This window comes from Malurus melanocephalus, unplaced genomic scaffold (genome assembly GCF_030028575.1).
Source record: "Malurus melanocephalus ecotype Western Australia unplaced genomic scaffold, MMel_1.1 scaffold_7, whole genome shotgun sequence".
Lineage (NCBI taxonomy): Eukaryota > Metazoa > Chordata > Aves > Passeriformes > Maluridae > Malurus > Malurus melanocephalus.
This window is the reverse complement of record NW_026623239.1, coordinates 1780410-1796393: the sequence shown is the minus strand read 5'-3', so window position 1 is coordinate 1796393 and position 15984 is coordinate 1780410. Positions and strand designations below refer to the sequence as shown.

The 15984-nt window shown below is 38.8% G+C and overlaps 1 protein-coding gene across 2 annotated transcripts in view; it reads left to right on the top strand.

Moving 5' to 3' along the window:
• The first annotated feature begins 1116 nt into the window (after positions 1–1116).
• The window catches only part of COMMD10 (COMM domain containing 10), a 105184-nt gene continuing 90316 nt past the window's right edge, over positions 1117–15984 (top strand). For both annotated transcript variants that reach the window (XM_057372291.1, XM_057372300.1), the window contains exons 1-4: positions 1117–1180; positions 1353–1443; positions 4183–4293; positions 6059–6214. In XM_057372291.1, the coding sequence (XP_057228274.1) occupies positions 1149–1180; positions 1353–1443; positions 4183–4293; positions 6059–6214 (390 nt within the window). In that variant the 5' untranslated portion in view covers positions 1117–1148. The remainder of the gene's footprint in view (positions 1181–1352; positions 1444–4182; positions 4294–6058; positions 6215–15984) is intronic.

Sequence of the window (15984 nt, the reverse complement as noted above, 5' to 3'; positions counted from 1 at the left end):
GAAATGCTGACCATGTTGAAGCTGACCCTATTGACCAAATTCCCTTCAGTTAACAGGGGCGAGATTTCAGCATATATGTKTATAAAACAATTCTTCACAGCGCTCTCAAAAATCTGAAACCTTTYCCCACTCATCTCTTGAACCTACCATAATTTGTTGCCATTAGTTAACTTCATGACACATCTTATAAATGTTTGCAGCCACTTTCACAAGTCTTTGAAGACACTTAATATTTTTAGTTGACTTTGATCAACTAAAGTTGACTTGATTATTTTTGTTTTTGATCCAGTTTTTCAATTTCAGCCAAATCTGATGGAAAACAGAAGCCTCACAGTCATTGCATCCATTCAAGTCTAGAAACACACAGTTCAATGCTTGAAAGTTAGTAGTTCTTTTCATCTAGCTTGACTTGAGAACATTTAGCTTGGCCTGAAACAGGACATGGTGTGCTCTGCGCCTTATATGGGGGAGTACAGTGGCGTGGGATGAGGTGAGACTTTGGGAGCATTACCTGGRCACAGGTTATTTAGGGAAGGTGGGAATGCAGCCCATCACTGTAGATTCCAYGGCCTCCAGAACAATTCACTGTTCCCGTAAGCATGACAACTTGCTTTGAGAAGTTCGCGGCCTACAAACAAGAATCACGATGACGGGGTTTTAGGGCTGACTGTTCACTCCCACACGGGAACAAAATTACCCTGTGGAGCCTGAGCAGTTCCACACAGCATGGAACTCAGGGATGTGACTGAAGGATGAGCATTCGTCCCCGGTACCTGCTGGTGGGCACCACGGTGGCTTAGAGCCCTCCCACGCCGCTGCTGTGGAGCCCCTCCTGGGGAAGCGCCCCCAGGTCCCCCTGCTCCCTCCCCACAGGATGAGGGGTGACACCTTCTCCCAGGCTACCAGCAACGGGACAAGAGGACACAGCCTCAAGCTGCACCCAGCGAGGTTTAGGCTGGACCTTAGGAGTGTCAGGAAAATTAATCTATAGTGCCAGAGGTCTATGTCCAAAAAGAAGACTCTTTGAGCATCGGAACTCGATGATCTCAGATGCCTTTCTCAACCCAGCGCATTCCGGTTCGCTGCGAGCGGCGCGGCGGCGCTTGGCCCCGCTAGGCCGCCGTCGGGGGCGGGCCGGCGCTGCAGCCATGGCGGCGCCCGTGGTGCCGGAGACCGACAGGTACGGACACTCCGGCGGCGCCGCTCCCGCGGGTCTGTGCTGTCCCTCCGGGCCGGACCAGGCCGGGCGGGGCGGGGCAGGGCAGGTCCGGTCCGGTCCGGGCAGGGCCCGCCACTGTGCCGGGGCGCAGCGGAGCCAGGGCCCCTCTGACACCTTCCCYCCTTCCTTCCAGCATCCGCAGGGCCGTGTCGCTGCTCAACGCCGTGGACCCGGGCCGGTTTCCGCGGCTTCTCTCCCGCCTTCTCCAGAAGCTGCACCTGAAGGTTGGCGGGGGCCGTGTCCCGCTGGGGCGGGCGGGAGCGGGGGTTCGGCGATGCTGGGAGGGCGTGGGGCCCGGCCCGGCTGGAGCTTGGGCCGCGCCACTGCGAAGCCTTAAATGATYCCCCCTTTTAAAAGATTTTAAATCCTTATTTTATTCATCACTAATTCTTCAGAACTATTTCAGAGGTATGAAATAAAAGCCGGTAACGAATGGCGTGAGAATGAGTGATGCGTGTTAGAGCCCACTGCCTCCARGTGCTGGTGCCTCCGACAGCGCTATCTGAGGACACGCGAGTTGCTTGGCTTTTTGCTCAAACTCCGCCCCTCGGGTGTTGTCCACAAAAATCAGATTTGKTTATCGATTTGCAAAAAGCCAGTGATTACACACTCGAGAGAGATACTGGTTATTTATTTCAGAATTATGCAGGGCTGGTGTTAGGTGGTATTCTCCAAGTCAAGCACCCCAACCATCAAAACTTTTTACTATTTGTATGTTTTAGCAAATAAAGGCATTAGTGTTCATTGGCAAAAWGTTCTTAGTTCTTACTAATTAGTATTCTGTTTTCTCCTGGTTAATTCCCATGCTAATTAGCCGCCATACTCTCTCTTTCTTTTCTTTTGAGTCAGTGGGTTTCTTGGGTTGCTGGTCTGTGAGCCGGTGGTCACGGATTTCCCTTCAGGAATTACCTTTTTCCCAGTCAGAGCTGATTTCATCACTGTTGCTGAGTTGGCGTTGTTGGTTTCTCCCTTATCTTGGGAGCTCTTCCAAATGTCCTTGAGGCTCATAAATTCTGCATTCTTTGTGTTCGTTATCAGTGGTACATCCTTCTTCCCGAGTTTTGTTAACCTCCCCCTAGGTCTGAGGTCACTGATGCCTGYCAGCCCCTCAACCTGAACAAGGCAAATCTTGCAGCAAATGATTTGTYTTTCTAAAACCTGCACATCACTTAGAGCTTGTTAGCTGCTTTCTGCTTCTTGGATTAAATCTCCTTTCTTGTTGATTGGGCTTGAAAGCATACAAAGATCAAACATCAAAGAAATATTTTCTTAAGAAAATTTTACATGTTTCACATTTTACAACACGAGGGAAACACTATAAGCATGTTTTATTTRTTTTGCTGCATTTGTGCATGTCCATTACCCAAAGACATCTATGGAATTGAGGCTAAAAGTTAAATTCAGAGCTTTTAGTGAGTATTTCTGTCATCTTTACAGAAGATGTTTTTAATTGCAGAATTAAAAAAAAAAAAGTAAATTTAATTGCACAGTGCCAAAATGTCACATGCAGACTACCTCTAAACTTGGTACTGAATATTGCAGGGGAAACTGTAAAATGAATCTTACACCAGAAATTATTTTGTTAGTTTCGTTGTCTTTCAATGTCAGATTTTGTTCATTCCCTTGTTTTGTGTTCAGAAAAAGCATAAAAAGAAACAAAGAATTTGTTTATGTATAYACATACACATACAGATTAAATGGTCAAATATTACAGGAGCAGCATGGAAAAAATGCAAATATATTAAAGGTTAAAATTCGGAGACTGTAAGGCTTTGTTTGATTCAGCTGCTGTTTTTTTCTTCTGTTAACATTACTAGCTTGGATTCTGCTGTTATTGCAGAGTTTTCTCAGTTGTTTTGCATGGATATTAACTCTTTCATAAATGGAAAGTATCACCAAATTTTTGTTTGGTTGGTTTATTCTTTGTTACTACTCCATARCATTTTAGTAGCTCTTCACAATTTTAATCAGCATTAGCATGAGCTGTAGTGATTATTGTAATTTAACCCACTGAATCTCATGAACAATTTTGCTGACCTTTCTAAAGTACCTAACTTAAGGGCAAGTTAAATTGCTAGAAACTGGAAATGAGCTTCATTGCCTTAACAAAGCAGACACTGAGAGCTCTGTATTTCCTTTTAATTGCTAATGATTCAAATAATGTTTTCATTTTGATCCTCTTGTTACAAACATTGTGATCATTGAAAGTTTCGTGTAATTGCATCATTTTTTTATTTGGACAGTTGAATTGTTTTGCTTGTGTAGCTTTGCGGTTTTTGGATTACTCAGTGTTCTAAATGTGGTGTTTTGATGTCTATAAATGGATTTGTTAATAATTACGTTTTAAAAGAAAGCCATATCTGYATTTTAAATTACTATTTAATTTGCTGCAGTATAATAAGTACTACTGCTGTATTTTAAAAGTAGAGCACATTCTTAATTGTCTTCACTGACAGACTAGGGTATAGATTCAAATCTGACTTTAAAAATAAATACACATTAGGCCTTTATTTCCTTCGCAACAATATAGGTTGTTTTTGTAAGTGTATCCAGAGTGGAAGAATAATACATAACTAACTKACGTACAGTTTTGCTTTCTGTTTTCTGGAGTGTGATTTAAGTGATGCACTTTGTACTTATTTTTATTTATAAAAGGTTTTTGGGGATGATCTCATAATTGAAAGAAGAATATTTCTGTAGTGTCTATGAAGTATAAAAGAAAWCCCTTTTCTTCTGATGGATGTCAGGTACTGTGGCAGTGTTGGCTTTTAATTTTGATTTTCAGGGAGAGCAGTTGCATTTTCTGTTGGAAAAGAACTTTGCTTTGTAATTTCTATTTAGAAACAATGGATAGCCACAATGGATAGCCACTACGTTTATAAAGATGGAAGAAAGTTTTTATTTGACAAATGTGTTCTTRGTCCTTAAGTGAAATGTCTGAACTAACCATTTTTGTGCTTCAGGCTGAAAGTACCTTCAGTGAAGAGGAGGAAGAAAAACTTCAAATAGCTTTTTCACTGGAAAAACAGGATCTTCATCTGGTTCTTGAAGCTATATCATTTATTTTGGAACAGGTATTTTGCTTTCATAATTATATTGATAATTATTGATAATTGATAATTGCATTGATAAAGTCATTTTTTATCCAACTGTAGATTTCAAAAACATGACAGTGAACTTTAAAAGGACCTAGTGAAAACAAATCTGTAGTTTATTATGTGTGCTTTGGGGTCATGATTTAACTACATTTGTTTTCATGCCTTTCTGGATGGGAGTAGGTGCCTTTGTGGAGTGATTTTTCAGCTAATGTAAATGTTAATGATGGAAGTGAAGTCTGCATGACTCCAAGTGAAGTGTTGATAATTACAAGATACATTCTTCCCTCTTACTCATTGTAAACAAGACAACGTGCGTTTTTTAAGTTCTTATGAGGAAAATGCTGGGTAATGTTACTGAGCACAACTTAAGTTACTTTAAGAGTCAGTTATGGAAAATTTTCATGCACAGAAGCAGTCACTACTGAGGTGAACAGGCACACCAAATGTAGCTCCAGTGTTTGGATGAGTGGATGACTAGCATAGTGTAGCATGGTGTGGTCACCTTGTAAACAGAGAAGGTTTTMTGATTCCATGGTCTACCTCTGACTAAGGTTTGGAAGTTGTTGTATTACCTGGTAAATATGGCAACTGTTCTAAAATTTGTCCAACCCATGACGTTATTCATCCATTTCACACAAATACAGAAAGTGTAGTCTGTGCAGAGGGCATGCATATGATGTTCTGTTGTGGGATTTAAATGGGGTCGTTTTGTACACATTTCAGTTTACGATCAGTTCACTTAATGAACACATTCCACTGCATTAGAAATAAAACAAAGAGTCCTCCCCATGGCTTCCATCCACCAAAAAATCAAAATGAAATCTGAGGGCTGGAATTTTCAGTTTTCATCCCTTYGTTTCAGCAAAGCAGCAGAACTACCTATTTATTGCCTTGTTATTTCATCAGCCTGCTTAATTTGTGTTATGTTTATTGAAGATGAAGAGAAAATGTGGTTAATTATCTTCTTACCTCTTTTGCATTTAAAATAAAAGAGAGGGAAGAATAGTAATATCTGCCAAAAAAAAAAGAGTCCCAGATGGACTACATGTTGTATGAGAACTCTTTGTGTTCCTGCTGATAGCTGTGCCTCTTGGAGCAGATGCTTGTTCAGTGAGACCATAACTTTTTTAACAGCCCTTTGGTTTATGAAGTCATTATAGAGAAAAAGACTTCTGTACAGTCTTTGCCACATATGTTGTTGCTTTTTTTTTCCTTGACCTGGTGTTGACATAGTCCTATTTTGAAAGTGAAGAACTGTACAGAATGCATGCCACAAAACAATTTATGCTAATAGGCTGGTAATATTTAACTCACTCAGTGTGGCAAACTGCTCTTAGTTTTTTAGAATCTTGCCTTGTAGTTTAGGTTTGCTTGAATAGTGTGAATTTGGAAAAGTTTTCCTTTTCTTCACAGTCACAATTGGCTTCAAAGCCCATTTATTTTCTGAGGTAACTGCTTTGCTATTATATACAGTGGAAGCCGATATATATACTTAGATCTGGCCTGTGTCTACATTTTTTTTCCTAGTTTCTCTGTCTTGAGTCACTTCTAACAATGTATGTTGAGATGGAGTTTTCCATCTCCCAAGTAAGAGGGTTAAGATGAACAAAATGCATGTAGTTCCCCTAGTGGAATTGCTAGTAAAAATGTTGTGTGAACATGGTGACCATTTGTGGTAGAATATATCTGGTATGACTTTTAGAACAGCACTTAGCAACAGGCATTATTTTACCTTTAACAGGCAGTCTATCACAATTTGAAGCCTGCTTCATTGCAACAGCAGCTACAAAGCATTCACCTGGATGAAGACAAAGCTGAAGCATTTGCTAGCGCATGGGCGGCTGCAGGTCAAGATACAATTGAAAAGTTCAGGCAGAGGGTTTTGACCCCTCAGAAGGTAAATGTGTATGGTTTTTCTTCTGAGGGTGAATAAAGTTKTATTAGTTTGTTTTAAAGCAAGGAGTTTGAGCTAAGGTACAAAGTTTGTGACAAGCCAGAGCACTTACAGGTATTAGATAAATATGACCGAGACAGTTGAATTCTATTGTCTTAAAGAGGTGTTACATGTTACATAAAGAGCTGCTCTGACTGTTGGAACCTGGCTATAAATGCGCTATTGGGAACCTGCTCACGGTTTGGAGAGGTTTGTGAACAGGCTCTACAACAGGGCCAGGGAACAGTGTGCTCAGGAACTCATCAAGCTGGTGATTCTCTCTCTTGTGTCTGAGCTCCTGCCATCTTTAATTTTGTAAGCTGGTTAGGTGGTGAATTTTGTGAGATACATATTACAATTTTGAGGCTTTTTCCTATGATGACATAATAATCTTGCCTCCTRTGTACCTATTGCCAGTTCAAACTTGCTACATGCTGTGGATGTCTCATTGTATCTTTAGGCGGAGATGGCTATATCTATGAAAATATATAATAGCATTATTTTGTTGATTCATAATAAACCTTCAAATGCRTAAGGAGTTGCATGTAGAACACACCAGTGTCAACGAGGATCAAATTTTTGGAAAYAATTATGAAACATTGAATTAATTTTCTCTTACTTTGCTCTGTATCTTGTTGGGTTAAGATTCATCTTGTTACTTGATGATTAGTAAAATAATCATAGAAAATTAATTGTATATATTAAATAGATATGATGCACTGACAGAATTAGAACAACATAATTTGTACCAGCCTGTTTGAACCTAAATAAATCTAGAATTTTACTTAGAGGTAAAATTCACATTTTGAGAAGATGATGTATTCCCATGAAACAGACTAAAGATACTCAGAATTGCGTGACATTGGATTTTTTTCTTTAAACTTGATCCTTTGTAAAGGTCAGCAATTTTAGACCCAAAACTTATTCTGATAGCAAAATTATAATACTTCATGAATGTAACAGAGTAAATGACCAATTCTGTAAGTATGCAAAAAAAAATTGAGTTAGTGAGATACTTTGGGTTTCTGGGTTTTTTTGAGAGGTTACCAATGCCAATTGTACAAGTCCCAAAATTTAAATGGTCAGTGGTACGGTAATAAAAGCACCTTTCAGTCTCCTTTGTTTCCAGCTTGTACATACATACCTGTGGTCCTTCTGTGACCTGATTTAGGAATGACATTACTCTGTTACTTGCCTCAAGTTTTGTGAGCCGTGCAACATGCAGTGTTTCTGGTGTATGTTAGGGTTTTGGGGGTTCTTTCTAACTCCAGCACCATCTTTTAATGCAGTAGTGTTTTCCTACTCTATTGCATCCTATATAAAGAATTTATGAACTGTCATTTTTAATTGAGTTTGCAGGAAAGCAACTGCAGAAATACCATAGTGCAATTTACTTGTTTTTTCATGTGAAAGCAGGTTTAAATACAGGTGTGTGTCTCTCCATGTGCTTAAACCATCATTTTCCCTCCTGCCTTTTTGCCCAAACAACAATTTGATTATCAGTTTGAATTTGAACTTGAATTTGCTTTCTCAGTTTGTTTTGAAGGTCTCTGAAGTATTAATMCTGTAGACTTGAAGTTCATGAGAATTTTCCTTAAAGATTAAGTTCACAAAACTAATTGCTGAATAAAGTATTTATTCTGCTAACAAGGCACACAGAAATAAAATACTAAAAAAAATGGCAGTGTAATGGAAGAAAAACTTGCCATCTCCTTATAATCTTCTGAATCTCTTTGTAATATCTTACAAGTGCAGTAGGTGACTGTATTGTCTCATGTGATATTCTATTTGTAATTGCATAACAGCATGTTTTTTGTATTATCTTTCTCTACCTTGAAAAATAGTGTACAAARTATTCTCTCACTTGTAGTACACTGCTGTAGTAGTCAATTTTCTGTAAACATTCATCATCGTCTTTTCAATCARAGTTACATAAAGTTATAAGCCTGAAAAATACTTACAGAACAATGGTTGCTTTTTAGATTAGATCTACAATTTAGGTATATATATTGATTTAGAGATTAAATTAACTTATTCTTTGTAAAAAGAGATGTGTATCAAATTATTAATACCCTCTTTAATATGTGTATATGGGTATAACTTATAAAACAGTTGATCCTGTAAATATGCCCTCTATATTGGTATTTGTTCACCTGGCCATATATGAGTTCCCAATTTACAATGATCACTTCTCTTCCAGAAGCAGTATTACATACAGAAAAAAAGAGATTTTTATATTATCACAAGTTCCGGCAATCTAATCACAGAATAGTTGAAGCTGAGAGGAGCCTCTGGAGTGTATCTGATCTAACCCCTCTGCTCACTCAGGGACAGCTAAAGCCAGTTGCTCAGGATCGTGTCTAGACAGTACCTGAACATGCGTGAGRATGAAGATTCCACCACCTTCCTGAGCAGCCTGTGGTAGTTTTGGGCACCCGCAGTGTGCCAAAGTGTTTTCCTCTCAGAGAGAGCCTCCTGTGTTTCAGTTTTGCCCATTGCCTCTTGTTCTGTCACTGACCATACTGAAAAATCTGGCTCAGTCTCTGCAGCTTTCCTTCAGGTAAGGACATAAAAAGCTGTCTTGACCTTTCCTTGTATGTGAGGTGTTCCAATCCCTTGATCATCTTTGTGGCCTTTGTTCTACTCTTTCCAGTATGTCCATACTGTGGAGCCCAGCACTGGTTATCCTGCTCCAGGTGGGGTTTCACCACTGTTGAGAACAGGRGAAGGATCGCTTTCTTCAGCCTGTGGGCAGTACTCCTCCTACTGCAGCCCAGGGTGGCTCCACTTGGTGTCCCCCAGGAGCCTCAGGTTCTTTTCCAGCTGGGCAGCATCCAGCTTGTACTGGTGCTTGAAGTCAAGTGCAGGATATTAAATTTCCTCTTGTTGAACTTAATGAGGTTCCTGTCAGACCATTTCTCCAGCCTGTCCAAGTCCCTCTGGATAGCAGCACAACCCTTTGGTGTACCAGCCAGTCCTCTCAGTTTTGAGTCATCTGCAGATTTGCTGAGGGTGCATCTGTCCCATCATCTAGATCATTGATGAAGATGTTGCATAAAACTGGGCTCTATATCTGCTGGTAAGGTATGCTCTWGTTACTAGCCTCCAACTAGTCTTTGTTTACCACCCATTCTGGCAGTTTGCAGCCCACCTCTCTGTCTGCACTCTCAGCCCACATCAGCAGCTTGTCTATGAGGATCTTTGGCTGTGTGCCAAAGGCCTCGCTGAAGTCAGGGCAGACCCTATCCACTACTTTCATCTCCTCTCCCAAACGAGTCATTTCACTGTAGAATTAAGTTGGTCAAGTGTGCCTTAACTTCCCCGTCATGAATCCATGCTAATTATAGCAAATCACCTTGTTTTTCATGTGCCTRGAAATGGTTTCCAGGAATAATTGTTCCATCATCTTGCCAGAGACTGAGGTGAGGCTCACAGACTGGCCTTTAGTTCTTGGGATTCTTCTTGTTGCCTGTCTTGGAGAATGACRTTTGCTTTCCGTAGGAATCTTGAGGATTGGTGTTTGGTGGAAGTTTGGTTTTTTTGTCTGTTTGAGTGGGTTTCTTCAGAATAATTTATTCCCTGCTCTGTGCATGGTTGATGTTGGATTCATAATGAGGCTTTTTTTTGGTCGTGTGTACCTTGTAGTTTTATTTGTGATTCAGATTTCAGGAATATAGAAGCTATAGTACTCGATCAAAAAATTTATTCATTGGGTGCTCTGTCTTTGTGATTGCATATCAGCATGTATTTTTTCTATTACCTTTCTCTACCTTGAAAAATAGTGGGCAAAATAGTCTCTTACTTGTGGTACATTGCTGTACCTCATTTCACCTCTTGGATGAAAGCATAGAGGTGGAATCCTCTATGAGTAGAGACAGTCCTCTATGCAGTAGAGATGGACAAGGTGATACAAATAATGAGCAAAACACTCTTTATTACTGGGCTGAGCCCCTTTTATCTATTTAGCAACAGTGCATATACTAAGTCTTCCCCATAAATGGCAGCTGTCTATTGGCTAATCAGCAGCCCATTCTCTACTCATCAGCAGATGGTTGGTGCATTGCAAAAGCTGTGGTGTCCTTATTTTCTCGATTTTTGCTCTGTCTTTGGCATCTGCCTTATCTGACTTTGTTCTTCTTCAACATTCCTTCTTCCTTTTATCACAGTCAGCCTAAGGCCATTAGTTGCGCTGCCTGGGTAACATCCTCCTCTGTCTCCTCCTCCTCCATSCAGAGTTTTGGATTCCCTTTTGTTTTTCCACATCTTAGGGGTACATCATTATCGGTTGAATTTCAGATTCAAATCTGCAAGGCCGCAGTGCTGGCTTTTGGCCTCCACATAACCTGTGTGCTGGAAACTTATGCCTCACATCAGGACATGAAATTTATCTTGGACCCTCAAAGATGATTGTTTCTCATTTGTGAGATACTCTATTCAGTGAACCTGGAAGTTTTGTCAGTTGCTTGCCTGATTTCTGATTTTCACTGACTTGAGGGAAAAGTGATATATGTTGATGGTTTTTAAAATCACTCTATCCATTATCTTTTGATTTTAATACATAYTCCCTTTTTCATTGTGAGTAATTCTAAACAAGAGTGTGGTCTTTCTTTTTTTGATTTTAAACTACATTGTGTGAAATTTCTCCCTCACTCCATTAAAAGTTTTCTGCTTGTCATCCTTCACATTACATGTCTCTGACATATTTCTGTTGTGTTTTGGAAATAACTAATGTRAATAGAGTATAAAATAGATTTAATCATATTAATACTTTATGTAGTGACTTTGTAATAAAGGGGCTGGCACCATCACGACTTAGTATCATGACAGTGGGATTRCATGCACTGTCAGCCCTGTTGTGGATGACATCAAGCTGAGTGGGGGAGTTGGTAAGGTAGAGGGAGGAGATGTCATCCAGAGGAATTTTGACAGGCTTTAGGGGAAGGTCCGTGTGAACTTCATGAGATTCATAATGTCAAATGCAAGATCCTGCTCCTGGTATGAATAAGGACTGGAGTAATGAATATATTCAAAGCAGTCTTGAAGAAAAAGAACTTGGAGGTGCTGGTGAATGAAAAATTTGATGTGAGCCAACAATRTGTGCTCATAGCCCAGAAATTGAGTTGTATCCTGGGCTGTATAAAAAGAATCATGGCTAGCAGGTTAAGGGGAGGTGATTCTCCTCTTCTACTCTGCTCTTCTGAGACCTCATCGGGAGTATTGCATCCAGCTGAGGTGCCCCAGCATAAGACAGACTCACACTTATTGAAATGGGCCCACAGGAGGGCCATTGATGTGATACAAGGGCCTGAACACCTTTGCTGTGAAGAGAGATGGAACGAGTAAGGGTTGTTTAGCCTACAGAAGAGAAAAGTGCAGAGAGACATTATTGTAGTCATTCAGAACTTGAAGGGGGATTACATAAAAGATGTAGAGAGATGTTTTACCAGGGGATGTAATGGCGGGAGAAGGGGCAGTGGTTTTAAACTGWCAGATTGTGTATTTACACTGGATTTGAAGAAGAAATTCTTCATGAGGGTGGTGAGTCAATGGAGCAAGTTGCCCAGGGAGATTGTGGTTGCCCTGTCATTAGAAGTGTTGAAAGGATTGGATGGGGCATTGATCAACAAGATCTRGTGAAAGGTGTTCCAGTGCATGGCAGAGAAATTGGGCTAGATGATTTTCAAAGGACGCTTTCAATCCAAACCATTCTATAAGCCTATGAATGCTAGTTGGTAATTGGGTTTTTTTTTTCACTTTTATGTTCTTTTAAAGATACATACAGGCTTTTTGGCTATCACTGCATATTTAGTAGAGTCTATTGCTGACCTCTTCAGGTGGTGTGCAGCACTACATACRAATTCAGAATTTAGTTTGAATCTTTTGCTTACCATGTGCTTCTCTGTCCATTAGCATCTCTGAATTTTCTTAAAAACAGTTTTAGTGTGTACACAAGGGATTACTTGTGTAGGTCCAAGTACAGAATCACGATTAACATTACTGACATCTTGATCGTTCTGTTCCAACATGTACAGTGTCCCTGCACACTCTCACTCTCTACAAAATAACTAAAAAAGATCCATTTGGAATTTTATATTGTGTTTTGCTAAAATCTGTGTGGCAAAATAATTCTGAGTCTTTCCTGACACATGATAGTTAGAGATTTTCTGCTTTGGAAGTATTGAAGTGCTGACAGTAAGTCTGTTTTCTGCGGTGTACACAAGAAGGACCAGCCAGTAATCTTTTATTTCTGTTTCAAGACAATCAAACTGGCAGACAGTTTTATTATTTTTTTCTTAGGGGTGTGGTTTACACATTAAGAAAACTGGAACCTGTGGGATTGATTAACTTGTGGTCAAAACTAGTGGGTAGCTGAGTGTCCACGTTTTTTATTTCATGATAATACTAAAAAATTTTACTTTGGCGATTTTTGAGAGAGTAGGCCAGTGCATCTTTTGGCTTACAGAAGTCTCTTGAGGTTTGGACTCAAGACCACTAGTTATTATGAGAAATAATTTCTTACAGATAATTTGTCTGTATTGACATGTTATTTCTCTTAAACTAGATTCTTTTCTTGCCGGCAAGAAGTGAGAAAGTTTTTAAAAGGTAGTATTSTGAGTTCTGGGTCTGTCAGCTCTATGCAAGAGGTGTAGGTGGTAATGTGCTGGTTGATACCTTCATTAGGATGACAAGTCAAATTGTATTTGCTAGAGCAGCAGAAGAGTATTTCCTAGAATACTGATTAGGTGAAGTTTTCTGTGGCATATTGCACACTATTGCTAATTGAGAAAAAGTGTTCTTTTTTGAACATAGGTCTTTGAATTTATTTCTGCAGACTGCATAGTAGATAGAGATGTTATTGGCTCGAGAAATTAATACAAACTGTGCAGTTAAAATACTGATTAATACTATTAATCATTTCATTTTTTCATTTTTCTTCACTGAATTATTGGCAGTCTTCAGCTGCACAAGTTATTAATTATGTATATTCTGCTGTTAATTGGTTCTTTGGTCCTTACTCATATGGCAGTGCCTTTATTATATTATTTCTGCTGATAATATAATCGTAGTCAATTAGAATGATGGTATTTGAACAATTTTTTTCCTTTGAATGCAATTTTAATTTGGCCTTTAGAATGATAGGCCAGTGATAATAGTTTGATATCAATCTGATCTAGTTTTTAAGTCTTTGCTTGGTAATGTATAAATTTTGAAATGAGGGCACCTTGATCAGATTAAAATGTACTTTTTCCTCTCTGCAAAGAAGAGTTAGATTTTTAGCAGGCTTCATTCTGAATTATCATAGCAGTTTTTTCATCAATTTTGTTACTTTTCTCCACTTCTCCTCCCCCTAAWTTTATGTTCTTTGTACGTGTTCTGTTATTCTGCGCAAGTCTCTGTTTTAAAGGCAGATCAACTGGTTCATAGCTTTCTTGTTTTGGAAAACTATTCAGGGTGTCCTTAAAATATACATAATGAAAAAGATAAAAGTCCTATGTTACCAAGCAGGAGGAGTTTTTTATAGCTTTCAGACAGCATTGCTTAATATAATGATGCGTGGGAATGCAACTACTGAAATTATGTACCTAAAATTCTTGACAGAGCTGTCAGTTCTGTATCTTGAGAGTCTGTTTGAAGCCATATGGGAAAAACTCTGAAAGTGATTTTCTCAGAAACTGGCCTTCTTGCTAATGGGTGTGTATGTGATGTTAATATGCTAAATTCCCTCTGCGAAAAGCTGGCACATCTACAGAAATACTCTGAAACACATGTATCCTGTGGTGGTTATGACAAAAAAAAAAAGAGAATTGGTGTGCTCGGTGAATGCCATGGGAGAAATTTCTTTTCTGGTATCAGAAGAATGCGAAATAAGGAGGAATRCAGTTCAAACTGTAAGAAGGAATTTTACAGTTTCTTGTTAGTATCTGATCAGCTGGTCATTTTTACAGTGAGAAACAGAGGTTACAAATACCAATTCCAATACACTCACAGAGGCAAAGAAAATGTAAATGAAGATATACRAAATAAAAATACAGTTTTATACCCAATGAGATTATTTTAATTGCCAGCTACGGCACATCTGAGTCTTATTCTTTCACTTACTTAGCTTTGTTAGCAGGAATTTTAATTTTTTACAATTTTTAAGTACTACTCTTCARGATTTTTTAATGAATTTCTTCCTACCCTTGCTCTCTTCTGTTTTCTACCAAGAAAGTATAAGTGATGAAGGTTAAAAGAAGGTACTTTTTGAGAATGTTTGGAAAGATCTGTCACTTTTGTTCTGTTCCTACAGAAATGCAAAATAGCATTTTTTAGGTTGTATGAGTACTGTGCTTATTTGTGTAACTTCCTATGTAATACAAACCATATTTTTTCCTCAATATGTAAAAGAGCTTTTGGAGCAGGGGTCTGGTTGTGATTTCAAGGCTTGAAATGGTAGGTAATTTCTGGGGTCTTGTTAATGGTTTCTAAAAATATCTGTTACCTCTAGTTAAAAGCTGTTCAACTTAATCTTCCCTCCATTGGATCATACTATATATTCTGCTAGATAAAAACTTCAGTCAGCCATGACTGAATAAAACTGGTCATAGACTCGTGTGCAACTCTGTGCCCACAAATTTCCCATAGGCAGAGCACAATACCACATTTACCTTTTGCACAAAGTGAAGCCCTAAATGCTAGGGTTTATTGAAACCTGGATGCTGTTTCTAATGTTTGTCATAGGGTCTCCTTCTGTTTGCTTTCAAGCTAGTTGCTTATCAGTAAAAATCAGTAAAAGATGAAAACTCACAATAAGTTCAGGGGAAGGTCTTTTGAGTTGTGGTAGCTTAGTACTAGTCTTACTCTGCCAATTTAATGTCATATTATTTCTTTTGTTTCCTTCCTTTTGAAGCATGCTGGTTCTTTTTGAAGTATGTATTTTTCCTGATTTCTGGGATTAAAGAGGTGAGAGGGTTAGGTTTTAATATTGAACAAAGAAGTCTGAAAATATCACTATTCTTGGTATATGTGCCAAGTAAAATTTGCTGAGAAGAAAATGAGTTTTATCTTTGAGGACAAAAATGGGAAATTAGAAGAAATTAACCTTCAGGAGGGAGCCAGTCTTAGATGAAGAATCTACTTAAACTTACATATTCACCTAATAAGGTGGATTTAGGTGCATATTTTCCTTTTAGAGTTAAATCCCAATCTCTTCTATTTGTACTATTAATATCTTCTCTGGGAGGTGAGGTACTGGCTATTTGTTTGCTCCTGTTGCTTTTTCTAGCATTAATTACAAGCTTAAACTAACAGTTTACAGAGTTAAAAAGCTTACACTCTTCATTTTATGTTGGTTTTTTTTTTGCTGCCTTTTTAAGTTACTGATATCATTAGGGAAGRTTATGATGAGGGGTCCAAGAGTTGTGCAGCAAATATAATGTGTTTGTTCATGTTAGTGAAGATTTTTTCTCATTTAGTGCCTCTATCCCATTTGCTTGGTTTAATCACTTGACTGAGTCTTTGACCCAACCTGTTTTTAGTGTTTTGGTCACAACAGTGCCTTTTGAGGCTAAGATATGTATTTTTCCTCTACCCCTGGGAACTGTGCACTTTTTGATCAATATTTTCACAGAATTCTGTACATTGTCTAGCTGTCTGCCTTGCCCAATCCAATTATTTCCTTGCATTTATGTTATAAATACCTCTATTTCTAGTTATTTTCTACTGGTGAAAAACATGGTTTCTGCTTTTTTTGG